Source organism: Folsomia candida, unplaced genomic scaffold (assembly GCF_002217175.1).
Source record: "Folsomia candida strain VU population unplaced genomic scaffold, ASM221717v1 Fcan01_Sc011, whole genome shotgun sequence".
Taxonomy (NCBI): domain Eukaryota; kingdom Metazoa; phylum Arthropoda; class Collembola; order Entomobryomorpha; family Isotomidae; genus Folsomia; species Folsomia candida.
In genome coordinates, this window is record NW_019091203.1 from 1,040,462 (window position 1) to 1,054,032 (window position 13,571).

General features: G+C 35.8%; 1 protein-coding gene and 1 long non-coding RNA gene across 2 annotated transcripts; one reads left to right on the top strand and one right to left on the bottom strand.

Annotated features, from left to right (window-relative positions):
* Nucleotides 1–13: 13 nt before the first annotated feature.
* Nucleotides 14–1,755, bottom strand: LOC118436892. Its single transcript, XR_004835764.1, has 3 exons — nt 1,316–1,755; nt 1,205–1,246; nt 14–512 (listed from the first exon to the last, which is right to left on the bottom strand). It is a non-coding gene; the product is annotated as an uncharacterized LOC118436892 (long non-coding RNA).
* A 1,251-nt stretch (nt 1,756–3,006) lies between these two features.
* On the top strand, nt 3,007–4,170 carry LOC110854963. The gene is made up of 3 exons (XM_022103390.2): nt 3,007–3,166; nt 3,502–3,727; nt 3,814–4,170. The coding sequence occupies exons 1-3, from the start codon at nt 3,092–3,094 to the stop codon at nt 4,008–4,010; spliced, it is 498 nt and encodes a 165-aa protein (XP_021959082.1). The 5' UTR covers nt 3,007–3,091; the 3' UTR covers nt 4,011–4,170.
* Nucleotides 4,171–13,571: the final 9,401 nt, after the last annotated feature.

Consider the following 13,571-nt stretch of genomic DNA (forward strand, 5'->3'; position numbering starts at 1 on the left):
CCACATGCGACGTTGAATTTATTCACAATTTCGCTTCATATTTACAAATTTCACATCTTATAAAAGCAAATTCATCCTTTATCAACTCTACAAACGTTTTCATATTTGAAATAATTAACAGCAAAATTGCAGTATAGCGGTCTAGCTCGGATTTGGCTGAAATTTTTTGAATACCCTAAGGTCCCCTGAGAATAAAAATACTTTTTTTTCGCGGCGGTCTCAAAAACTGAAATTTCTAGAAATTTTTGAAATTTTGTATAAAAATTATTTTTTTGAATTAGATTTATGGACCTTCTCTTATATTCTTACATATTCATGATTAAATGAGTCCATAATAATTTACATTTACGGAACATTTATCTATACATCGGTCGCGCCCTCCGGGATTTCTTCGTTGGGAATGCTCCCATCCATTCTGGGTGGAGTAAGCCACACAGATTTGTACATCACGCAACCAACGCCCATGGCGACGCCGGCAACCTCTCCGAAAATCATGTATGTGACCATCATCACTATTAATACAAAAAAGTAAAGGTTTCCCAATTATAAAAATTGTCAAAAATATTATAGAGTCACATCTTCTATACTCCGTACTGGTATTGATTTGGTAATAGCTTCCTACCCGGTTGGTAGTAGTTTATTTCTATCAACGGTATTTCAACTGCTGGTAGGGTCATGCATTTACTCCGGTAAGTAAGCAATGATTTAATTAACCCTTTAACGTGTATGATTAACGACAAGAAAATGCGTTAAATCGGGGACGCTATAAATATGTTGTGGTCATGGCGCGGGAGGAGAAATTCAGGGGTTTTAATAAAACTCGCAAAACTGAAAAACCAAAAATTTAGCATTGCATGGTATAGGGAAATATCCAAATTTTCGATAAGAAAATCTTCAAATTTAGCATTGTGTTGGCATAGGAGAAATCCCTCCAAATTGCAACAAATTTTAGGATTTACATCACATTTACATGACATTTTCTCGGAGAGAAAATGGCGAAAATTAATTTTCTCTAATGTTGTGAGCAAAGTAATTAATTGTCGTACTCCCGAATTAACCCATTTCTTATAAAACGAGAATTGTCGTCGCTACAGTTTAAAGGGTTAATAGTTTTTCAACACTGCAGGTTTTTCTAACGAGCAACTTGTGCGCCGAGTATGAAAATTAAAAAATAAATAAATACAAATTGCATAAAAAAACTTACTTTTAATCGTGAACCAGAAATATTCCATTGCGAATTTTAGGTCTAAATATGTAGAAAATAAAGCCTTGTATTTAGACTTGTGTTTAGTGGTTCTCAGTTTCTGTTAATTACCTGAACTAATATGTACGTTCGTTATTACTTTTTATCGTCTCTTTGCGACGTCTTTCCTGTCGTAGCAAATATGTATGTATTTCCAACAGTTTATGTTAATAGCACTAAATGCTCTGCAGTAAATTCTTATCTGTTGCAGTGTCATGTCCGTGTAAACAGATTACACAGCAAAGAATCTATTACGCACATACACACATCGCGAACAATTTACACATCTATTTCGTAACTCCACCGGAACACAAAATTAGTATTTGCACACCTCAAACCAGCCGCTTATCTTCTCGATTTTCCGTGAAAATGGGACCAAGAAGAAATTGTTTCTTGCTTTTTTGCATGCTTGTAGATTTTCCGGTACGGATGAAAGAAAGGTAAGGAATAAACGCCATCTAGCAGCAAATATTTTGTGACATACATCATTTAACGGAAGATTAATACGGTTTTTAATAATTATGCATGCAAATTCATGTCACTATATCTCAGTATGATAAAATTTAACAAAAAATCACATCATGTATTTAATAGCAGCCAGCACGAGCTGCTCGGTCAGCCACAATGAACAATTATATTTAACTAGCCTATAAGCCCATCTAAAAGACTGGCTGAACGCTGCTAAGATTTTTTAGGACTTCTAAAGAATTTTTTCAAAGTTGTCAAGGAATTTTTTCAAAGTTGTCAAGGAATTTTTTCAACCTTGCTAAGGAAGTTTTTTAGCTTTTCGAATGAATTTTTCTAACGTTGCAAAGGAATTTTTTAACGGTGCTAAGCATTTTTTTTACCTTGCTAAGGAATTTTTTTGACGTTGATGTGGAATGTATGGGCGTTCTAATACGAGCCCGAGAATTTTATTGTATGAATGATCTTCTTGCAACGTAAAAAAAATAATGTAGTCAGATGAAGTTTTCATACATATTTCCCTCACTAAAGTATTTAGTTATCAATGTACCAAAAAGACAGTGTAAAATTTGAAGGACGTCCAGACCAAAATTATTCTGATCTGGAAGAGGGAGGCAGATTTTACCAGGTACTATCCATCATCTCTCTCTCTCTCTCATGTTGATATGATGTAATGAATCTGTGCATATTAATTGACGAGACCTTGACAAGCTGATCGGCGAAGATAGATATAGTGTTGCACGGAATATTAATTGTAACCAGATGCATAAAGGTAGATATATCCATTCATAGTGTATGGAACAAGACAGATGAACCTGGCCTGGTACTTTTTATTATCCGGGGTAAAAAATAGCACGGTATGTATGTCCGTATGAAGATATATAAATGCATATTTATTCTGCCCACTTGCAAATGAGGTTATGCTAAACAGTTTAATTTTTCTAATTGCGACGAAGTTGGGGAACGTCCACATAGTACGTCACCATTTTAGTTTTCGTGCTAAACCTTCATATCCCTTAATGTGTGTACGTACGTACATATTTATATGTTGGATGAATGAGTTCTACAGTTCTGTAAAATCGACGTAATACATGGATGGTCCTTTAATTGTGCAGAAAATATATAGAAATGAATGAAAACGTATAAGACTCTTAATCTCGTTAGTACATATTGTTTGTAAATGCTAGTTATGTAGATATGTACCATAACATCTGCTTTATTGTATTTGTGCACTGACTCCGCATGGCAACTGGGCAAGGCCAACCCAGAAGATTGTATGCAAATCATGCAAATCGTGCTCACAGATTGCATTCTCGTTCTAACAAGCCAGCAATACACAGGAAGTTTTGTTGTTCAGTTAGAACTATACACTTTTAAAGCAAAATGTTGGACGAGGAATCTGTAAAGGAAGGTAAGGTTTGCGAGCCAAAAACATGGGATGGATTGGACTGGGAGTGGGTAAGATTTTAAAAAAAGAATTTGTATTTATTAAAGAATATGAATTAAATAATTTTGAAAAGACCTGATGAAGGAATAAGCATTTCGAAAGCTAGTGTCAAATTTTATAATAAATACGATGCCCTCAGAATCCATTCAAATTAAATAATTTTGCAATGTGAATTAGCAAATATGCATGAATTAGCATCGAATAATTCATTAATTAGTCAATAAAGTCATGGACTTATTTGCTAGAGCAAACACGTCACTTTATTTATTTGGGAGCGTTGCAAAATCTTAAATTTTGCGGATTAAACAAATTTTTTCCTGAATCATAAACATAACTATTTTTTAAGTTGCGTTCCGTGCCCACGTGGTATTTCGTGTATTGGAGTCGCCTCGACTTGTACAGGAGTGCAACATTTATGACTCAGCGCCCTATCAACACTCTGACGGAGGATGACGTTATGAAGGCAAATTGTGTTTGGGATGCCAAAAATTCCAAGCTGTCCGCATTTGGAGTCAAGGATCTGGACTTCTCCCTCGTGTTGGATGATGAAAAGAGAGTAGTTTTTGGAGAGGGTGAAAAAATCTAAAATTATTTTAATTAAAAGTATTTCAAAAATCTGATGTGCGTTTTTTATTCAAATTTTGGCAAAATATTACAGATCGTCAAACCTTAGTGTTCTCGGATAACAAGAGTTACATTTTTGGCGCGACAGATTGGGCCGACGGCCAGCAGTCTTGGGGCTTATGGATGACGGAAAAAGAACTAACGAACGACCTGAAAGAAAAAGCTTTAAGTCACGCCAAACAGCTGGGATTCGACACAAAATTGGCAGTTGAAACGAAATTTACTGATTAGATTTCCTTAAAAAATTGGAGAATACTGGAGGTATAGATTTTGACCCAAATTAGTTATAATTGGTTTGTTTCTGTTATACTTTGTCGAACAATGATATTAATTGCATTTTTCTGTTCAAACGAATAAAAATTAGGAATATTTGCCTGTCTGCAAATTGTCATTCTTGCGAAACTAACACCACATATTCCAAATGCATCACGACATGAGATTTCTCTTTTGCCTTACGCTTTAAATAAGTAATTAATATTTAAAACATAGATTCCTTAATTGCATATGTTTAACTTATTTCTACCTCATGAAAAGCGCAAAAAACATTTTAGAAAAAATTTAAAAATATTAGAGTGCCCCATGCTCTCAAATTTGAAAACCTTAATACAAAGCACGTTATTTCCCTCATTTTTTATCGGATTTACCCCTAAATTATAACAAATATTAATAACCGCATTCCGCATGAGGTACTACGCAAAGTCTGTGCAGTAGTTTTTATAATTTCACCCAACTGTAAACTTCTGCATCGGGTAAATCCATAAAGTTTTAGTGAATTAACTGAATGAACCTAGCAAGAAAATAATAATATCGATCCAACTATAACTGATAATTAGGGTTGATACAACTGTAATTTGTAAGTTGTAGTTTGAAATGTAATTGCAGTACACTCCTTCCTGTTTTCCATATCCAGAAATTTGTTAGCCATTACCTGTTTTTCTAACTAAACGTATAAATACTTAAAATGTTGTGCTAACATGCAGTGGCGGCGGAAGATGATTTTTACCGAGGGGACATCCTTGTCGAAAAAAAAGTCGACAAAACAACTTCTTGATTTCACAATTTACTTATGGCCTTTAATTTTCCAGATTAACGTCATATTTCTTGGCTCAAGCCTTCATCGTCAAGAGTCCAGTGGTGAATATTTTGGACGATTTTAGTTTGATCTGCATCTCTTTCGCAAAATAATGTGGTTTTTATTTCTAAAAACCGTAAACGTTGCTTGTCTGGGAAATGTTTCCAAAATCACGTCTGATTTGAAGCGCTCCGAGTAGGAATAATTATTTCGAGGTCTCGAAAAAAATTTCAACTGGAAACGAATAAATTGACCAGCTTCTCGTCGTCGAATATTATTGTAATATTTTATTCTTCTTTGTATGTAAAGTCTACGGGATGTATTAAGTCATTTTCTCTCTTCCGTTGACCAGATCAGGTTTGAGACCATGAAGTTATTTTGTAGCTTATGATGATGACAAGTACGATTTATTAACATATTTTGTTACAGTTTTCTTGCAATGTTAAGAGTGTCTTAGTAAATGGTAAACACGGAACTTCAACTCTGGGATCGATTATACATAACCAATAGTTTTCTCCTTTGAAACCTATCACAATTTTACGGCATTCATACCAGTTTCTCATCAGGCAATTTGTTGAAAGACAATTAGGAAAATTTCAGTAAATACCCAAGCCATCCGGGTTTAGTCTGCCAAAATGGTTCCGGCTAACCCATAATATTTAACCTTAATTGATTTTAAAACACTATTTTGCATTTTATTTTAGTGGATAAATGTGTGCTAAACATTTTGTTGTCGTGTAGGGCGGAGCTCTGGTTTTTTGAAGACTAATTGGAAACCCTAAGGGGCCCAATAAACTTAGCGTCCTAGGATATGTCCCGGTTGACCTCCACAAATTCGGGGCCTGATCAGCAAAAATTTACATTCTGCTATAAATTTCAAAAATTTCACTAGACGAAAAATTAAGGTCTGCTCATAAATGCACATCAAGTATGCGGAAAACCCAATTGTTCGGATTTTTTCTCGAAAACTGCACGTAGCCCTAGTGCCGATCCTACACAATTTTGTGGCTAGAACAGAGTACAAATACACGAACGTGGTGCGATGTGCTTGTACCGACAAGATAACCGAGAAATACCCGGGTAAATTTGAAAATAAATGCATATTTAACGCATTTGGAAAACCCAATTGTTCGGACTTTTTTTCTCGAAAACTGCACGTGGCCCAAGTGCCGATCCCATACTATTTTGCAGCTAGAACAGTGTACAAACATACGCACGTGGTGCGATGTCCTTCTATTGTGAGGTTTGACGGGTACAATTATCTCGTAGTTCAAGGTAGAACACCTGGGGCTATACTGGAAGACGCTACGTTCAATGGAAGCCGGGGTCACCTTATTTTTGCACAATACCGTTATTTCTCATTCCTAAATATTCAAGTGACTGATTATTGCTTTACCCTTATTAGCCAACTTTGATCTTTTCACACATATGTACCTTTAATGAGGATTGATTTTAAAGTTTTGAAGTTTGAAGTTTTAAATTTCCAAGAAATAGAGGTTTAAGGGCGTGGATTGTCATTGAATTACACTTGATTGATCCAAATTTTGTTTAATTCAATTAAGAATAGCTCTGAGGAGGGGAGCTTGCGAGGTTGATAATAACAGATCTCGATGCCCTTTGGATATGTGATAGGGTCTCATGAGTGTACTAAAACCCTGAAGTGGTTTGACTCCATGGCCACATTTGCGCCCGCCACACCCACTCAAAAATGCCCAAAAAACGCTTTCACTCCAGTTTTCACTCACTCAAATCCACGCCAGAAATCCAATTTTACTCGGACTTTGAAATTTCTTTCACCATTACGCTCCCAGATAGTTGCTTTCTTCAATTCCATATCAAACTCAATTTTGCTGATGATTATTTCGCAGGCGTAATTTGAGTTGTTGATTACTACAACAATCCTCATTCAGAATTTCAAATTTTAAAAATACTAAAAATTTCGAAAAAAATGGGTTTGATATTGGATTGAAGAAAGCAACTATCTGGGAGGGTAATGATGAAAGAAATTTCAAAATCCGAGTAAAATTGGATTTTTGACGTGGATTTGAGTGAGTGAAAACTGGAGTGGAAGCGTTTTTTGGGCATTTTTGAGTGGGTGTGGCGGGCGCAAATGTGGCCATGGAGTCAAACCACTTCAGGGTTTTAGTACACTCATGAGACCCTATCACATATCCAAAGGGTATCAAGATCTGTTATTATCAACCTCGCAAGCTCCCCTCCTGAGTGCATATAATCGCTTCCCGAATTGTTTTTTACTTGGAGTTATTCCCTCGAAGATTACTTGCAATTTACTTGATTTAGTTTGTATTACAAATTGGGTAGAAACCACATTCTGTACTACAGAAACGATCAGTTATGTATGGCTAAGCAAGCTTGTTCTCATAGCAGGACACCCTTTGTATAAATTCGATCATTCGATGATGAAGTTATTTCGCAATGGTCTGAAGTTCAGATTCCCAATGTTCTAAATACAACTGTAAATGCAAGATATGTATGGACTTGAACTCTGACATTGCAGAGTTGCACAAGTACAGAATATTTATTAATGCAGCATGCATGTAGTCACAAAGTTAAGTTTTGGGCATGTGATGTTATATACCTAATTTATCTAGGTACATCATAATGTTGGATTTGAGGGAGAAGATATGTAGGGAAATGGTATTTAGTGGAGGACAAGATTGGCAAACTCGCAAAAATATATTTTTTTAATTACGTCTCTAATTCTGCTCAATTAGTGCAACATTATTATTTTGTCTCCTTATTCTGCCCCATTTGTGCAAATTGCGTCAAAATAAATGGGTGGGTGCGTTTGCATTTATTTAGTCCAGTCCGTAAGACGTATCACAGAATATTAATCACAACCAATTTAGTTATTGTTGAAGTTTTATTCACAACGATTATCACAATAATAATAGTTGGTAAGTGCGTATATGTGTAGTATAGACAGACTACCGACAAAGGATGTGCCCATTCAAAGCGAACCGATCACTCGCTCGCATTTAATCTAATCATTTGCCAATTAATGGAAATCTTATCAGATGCCGACCGTGCATAAATAATTAAATAAATTCTTTGGGAATTTCAACTCCTATCCTGCTGGGTCGCTTACCCGATGGATAAATGATTTTTATTTTATGTTATCAGAGTTGGTGCAGATTTTGCATGATTTTACAAGTTTTCAATGTATCATTCTTCTATAAGCAGATTGTAAATTAATTCAAATTTAATTAAGGTAATAAATACTACTTACTTTGCAGCAGTTTAAGTAGGCATTTCAAGTTTGTTAATCGTTTATGTTAAAATATGCATGTTAACAAAGTTTTCTGTATTTATCAATTTTTAAGTTTGTCGACTTTTATGAGGGCTGAGCATTTTCCAACCTTTTTCCCAGGACAAGGGATTAAAAGGGTCCTTTTGTTTTTATGCCTCATTAGAAGGGACACTTCGTTTGAGCATAACTCTGCGTAGTTTGTATGGTCACTTCTGACCACATATTATTACATATGTATGAATGTCTCCTATGTACTGTCAAAACCTTAAAACCAAGTTGTTTAATAAAAATCACCATCAGTCTAAAAATATCTTCCAGCGAGATCATTTTTACTTTCAGTTTACAATAAAAAAAAATTTGTCATGCTAAAAAGTAATCATCAACACGAGAAATGTGAATTATATTTAAAATTTATTAGTTAGCTCATTAAGTGATAAAAAAATATAATCCGATCAAATTAATCCCTAATCCGTAATTTAGTGAATACAAATTTGAAAGTAATCCCGAATGTTATCCTTAGTTTACAATTTGAATCCAATTTGAATGTAACCCGAAATCTCATAATCCCCTAAAATTAAATAATTGTAATCAGTAATCCATTCAAAAACTTGGAATTACCCAACTCTGTACATATGTTTGTGCCTAATGGATATTCGGTATGTACATATCGGGTGAGTCATATTGAGCAAAAGGCTACATATGTATTACGCCAAGCATAGGCTTATGAACCCGTGCTGTCCGTCTGTCCGTTTTGCAATAACACTTGGGCCAAGATAAGCTATTCAGTTCAAAGTAAATTCAATTGGAGGTGCAAGTGCAAATTGAGAATATGGAGTCTAATTATTATATTACTCAATATTCTGCATACCTGTTCACTTTCATTCATGTGACTGATTATGATAGTGAATGAGCGAAAGATTCAGTCATTTCAGATGAGTGACTGCGAATGAAGGTTCCTCACTCCTTTCATTTTTCAATCTATGCTTAATACATGGGGCGAAGTAAGAAATGAAGTCAGATGACTGAAAAAGTTTTTTTCAACAAGTATGATACTAATACGAAATGACTCGGGCAATATGACGGCCGGACTGCAGGTCTTTTATCAGTAATTTTTCTGATTATCAAACAAATGTGATGAATGATTTAGTAGATTATTAACAATGAATCCTTAACATAACATGACAACAGAAAATAAATTCCAGTCATTTATACTTGTTCTGGACACGTAGTCCATCACGTCCAAATTTGACCACACTTTCTGCCACGCCATCACATTTCCCTGCCACGATAAAGTAAATATGGGATCAAAGAGGGTCGTCCACAATTTTACTTCCTACCTGGGACACGGTTCTTTTGGCATAGTACTCAAATCCATTAACGAAGACCAGTTTTTCTCCGCCACCAAAATAATTTTCCCGTCACCAGCAAAGCAACAAGTCTTCCGCGAGACTTCCCTCATGAAAGGAAAATCTCACCCGAACGTCGTCCAAATTGAGGAGGCGCAACTGCAAAACTTCTCCCTAGCAGAGCTAGATAATATTTTAAAACCTGTCCCAGAAAATATCCAAGACCTTCCATTCATCCTCACGGTGGTCAACAAAGCAAGAAAACGGAACACATTTATTGCCACGATCTGTGTCAAGATGGAATTATGCGGCCAAACTTTGCGAGAATGGCTTAATCTTCACTCATCCCAGGAATTGACGCCGGAAATGCAAAATTTCCAGATGAAAATCATATCCCAAATAATGGCTGGGATTGGATTTATGCACGATAATAAGATCATCCATCGCGACTTGAAACCAGAAAATATTATGTTTAGCTCGACGACGGAGGAATTTTCGTTCTTTTTGCCCGTAAAAGTTGGAGACTTCGGGTTATGCAGAGTTCTTCATAATGAGGAAAGCAGGACAGACACACCCACCAGTAAAGTCGGCACTTTCATCTACCGTGCTCCTGAAATGGAATCCCACATGTACGACCACCGAAGCGATATCTACACCTTGGGGCTTATCATTTGCGAAATATTACACCTTAAACCAATTGGGAAGGAGAGAAGCAACTTTATCTATAACATTAAACAAGGCAATTTCAATCAAGTCTTGGAACATCCGTTGATTAAAGATACGGGCGAATTCATTAGTGTCGCCACCCGGAGGGAAGTGGATCATCGAATTGGGAGTGTGCACGACTTGGAGAAGATATTCCTCGACAAATTACGCGATAGTGGATTGGAGCCATCGGTTTCGTACTTTGATGTCAGAGCAATGTATTTGCGTGATATCTGGATCCGTAATTTTTTCAAACGCGACCATGAGACACAAAGCACAGATGCGCGAAACCTCTTCAAATCTGTGGAAAGTATTGCTTCAAACGTTCAAAATAGGATTCCACATGCCGCCATTGCCTTTAATTGGGGTGACGTTACTGTATATATCCTGGATGAAAATGATTCCATAATCCCAATCTATGGACCAAATCGAAACACCATTTGCTTTCCGAATGGAGAAAGTTTGATAAATATAGGCGGCCAAGGGAGCATAAGTGAAGGGAATCATGACGTTGAGCCGCTTGCCCAATATTTTCTTGGACCTGGCGGTGTCGCTAATGATCTCCTCGATGTCAACCCAGAAACATTGCTTGCCCTCATATTTGCCACCTTAGACACGATTTGTAAACATAAAATGGGCACAGACGCTGAAATTCAGTACAGTATAATTTTCCAAAATTTTCGTTGCTCTCATTTCCACAAGGTTTTAAAAAACGCTGTTAGAATTTCAAACATTCGAGCCAATCTATACGACCAAACTATTGGATTTCTTTGTCCAAAATTTAAATTCCAAATACCCAGTAAAACTAGAGTATTGATAAGTTCTGAATATACATGTATGTTGTACAATACCAATATGTCGAATTCTGTAGAATTTGTGGAACATGAAGGAAAGTTCATTTGCGCTCAGATCTCAATGGGCTATGGAAGCGGAGAGAGTAGTTCTCCTACTCCACTTAGAAGTCTCGAATTCAACACTAGTTTGGATCATAAAAATAAGTTAACAATTTTCTTGTTGTGTCCTGAGCATCTTAGGAGAAGGAGAGAATCATTTTTGAAGGACTATTATTTCGAAATTTCTGATAATACGGAGATTCAGTATTGCACCTTAAATGACGCCTTAGCTACCGTCTTGTTACATGGAATCACTCACAACTCAATTAGAGCAGAGTTTCGAAATATATTTGAAATTTCGCCTCTCAATATTAACGGTGAGGAACTAGTTTGCTCGAAACATCAGCATTCCGAGTGGAAGTTGTTAGACGAGAATGACATTGTTGAGGAGATCCAATATTTGAGAGTAGCGTTACACGGTACACAAATATGTATAGATGGAGAGTCTAGTGAGAAAAGGATTCCTGTTAAATTTAGTTAATTCAAATATGCATTAAGGTATTCATAGATATTTCTTGCTCTGTTTTTACATTAAATTGTTGATAAAATTCATGTTAGGTTTTCAAGATTTATGAGAAAATAAAACAAATTTCTTGAATTTGTTATTACACTTATTGACATAACAAACAATTGCATGGATATTTCAATAAAAAATAGTACGACTTTCTAAAAAAATGTGTGGCCTGCTTAATTTACCCGGGAAATCTTATAACAGTTCTTCTGCGGGTACTGGGTAAATATTGCTAGAATCATTTACTTACTTCATCATTTACGGGTCTTAACTCCCCAACCACCATGCTAGGTGGGTTCCCTAATTCTCCCAAGATTTCGGCACGCCGGCGATAATTATTTTGCCGAATTTCACGCATCCTATAATGGACAATCAACACGGCCGTAACAATGTACAGGATTCCCGCAATTATTGCCAGCACCTATTAATTATAGTCATAAAAACATGCGATATTACAAATTATCCGTCTGCAGTTGTATCTAAAAAATGTAACTTGCAGTTGTCATACCCCTGCCGCCAATTTGTTTGAATATTTGAAGTCTTCCCTGGTCACTTGATGTGTCTCAGAATGGATCAGGTTAGCCGAAACAATCATCAGTACTCCAGATATGATGAGAAGTATTCCAGCAGTGACGTGACAGCCGGTGTCCTATTTAATGGATGTCGTTGTACTAATTCTAAAATGACCTAAGTGCAGTCAATCCTTAATTTTAAAAAGCCCTAAGTGCAGTCTATGTTGGCTAGGTCTAGCCTAATCTTAGTAAAATATTCGTGCTGACCATATAAATAATTAACTATTTAAAATTTATATATTGCAGTTAGGCCTTTTCCTTATTTTTATTGTTCACTTAGACTGTTTTTTAAAATCAACTATTACCTGCACTTAGGCCTTTTTAAAATTAAAGGACGGCTGCACTTAGTCCTTTTACCATTAAGCATTGATATACACTGATAAACATTGATTGCAAATATGCATAATTATTTAAGAACCAGAGATATGAATTACGGAATGAAATAAATACTTCGTTTCAAATTAATTCTAGTAGCTCACCACTCTAGTTAAATACTTCCACTCCGATAAATGTCGCCCCAGAATGCAGGAAAGTAGAGACGAAATCCAAACTATTATTGGTTAAGGTTACGAACGTTTTCTCCATCCCGTTCGCAGGACCTGGACAATTTCCAGAATTGCGTCCACAGTAATCTGCGGTATTGAAATGTGCTTCACAACCAATAACCATCGCAATAAAGAGGATTGTCTACATATAATACGTGAAAAGTATTCGAAACTGTAATAGTGTTTATTTTACACTGACAAATTTCTTACCAGACAGATAACTTTTGCCACCATGGGAACAATTTTAATAATGTCAATCATAGCGTAATATTTTGATAAAATTAGAAAAGTACAATCTTGTGCTTCATCTAAGGGAAAAATTAAGTATGGCACAATTGAAATAAGTTTCCAGTCATATAATTTGTGCGGTGTTTATCAGTGCACCGATGGCTTCAATGCATTCCTTTAATGGCGTTGGATATAATCTGGAAAACTTATATATATACAGACTTATTTACGTAATGGTTTGTTTTCCCGAGTAAGTAATAAATCCTAAACCCTTTATGTATACGTTAGCAGGTTATTACTAAAAATTATAAAGCTTATCTGCCTACAGCAATAAATATTTGAGCGTTAATCACACAGTTTTGCCTAATCTTATTTATAGCTTATCCCGGTTTATTATATAATCATTCGTTTTACAAGGGAATGATTTGCAAGTCGAATGTCTGCACATGCATTCTAAAAAAATATGGGTTCTGCAGATCCATACGTATTCGCTTTGTGTTTGAAGCGCAATTAATTTATTTCCTTTCCGGCACGTAGTAAGGAGCTAGACACGATCCGAACTCGTACCGAAATCCAAGAGTATGTATTATGTATGGTGGTGGTGAGTTTAATATTTCAATAAACCAATAAATACTAAGCATTGAAAATT

What these genes read in the sequence shown, in the direction of transcription:
- LOC110854963 (XM_022103390.2), top strand. Translation starts at nt 3,092, where the DNA reads ATGTTGGACGAGGAATCTGTAAAGGAAGGTAAGGTTTGCGAGCCAAAA. An exon ending in ATGGATTGGACTGGGAGTGG is followed by an intron (nt 3,167 to 3,501) that starts GTAAGATTTTAA and finishes CTATTTTTTAAG; the next exon opens with TTGCGTTCCGTGCCCACGTG. An exon ending in GAGAGTAGTTTTTGGAGAGG is followed by an intron (nt 3,728 to 3,813) that starts GTGAAAAAATCT and finishes AAAATATTACAG; the next exon opens with ATCGTCAAACCTTAGTGTTC.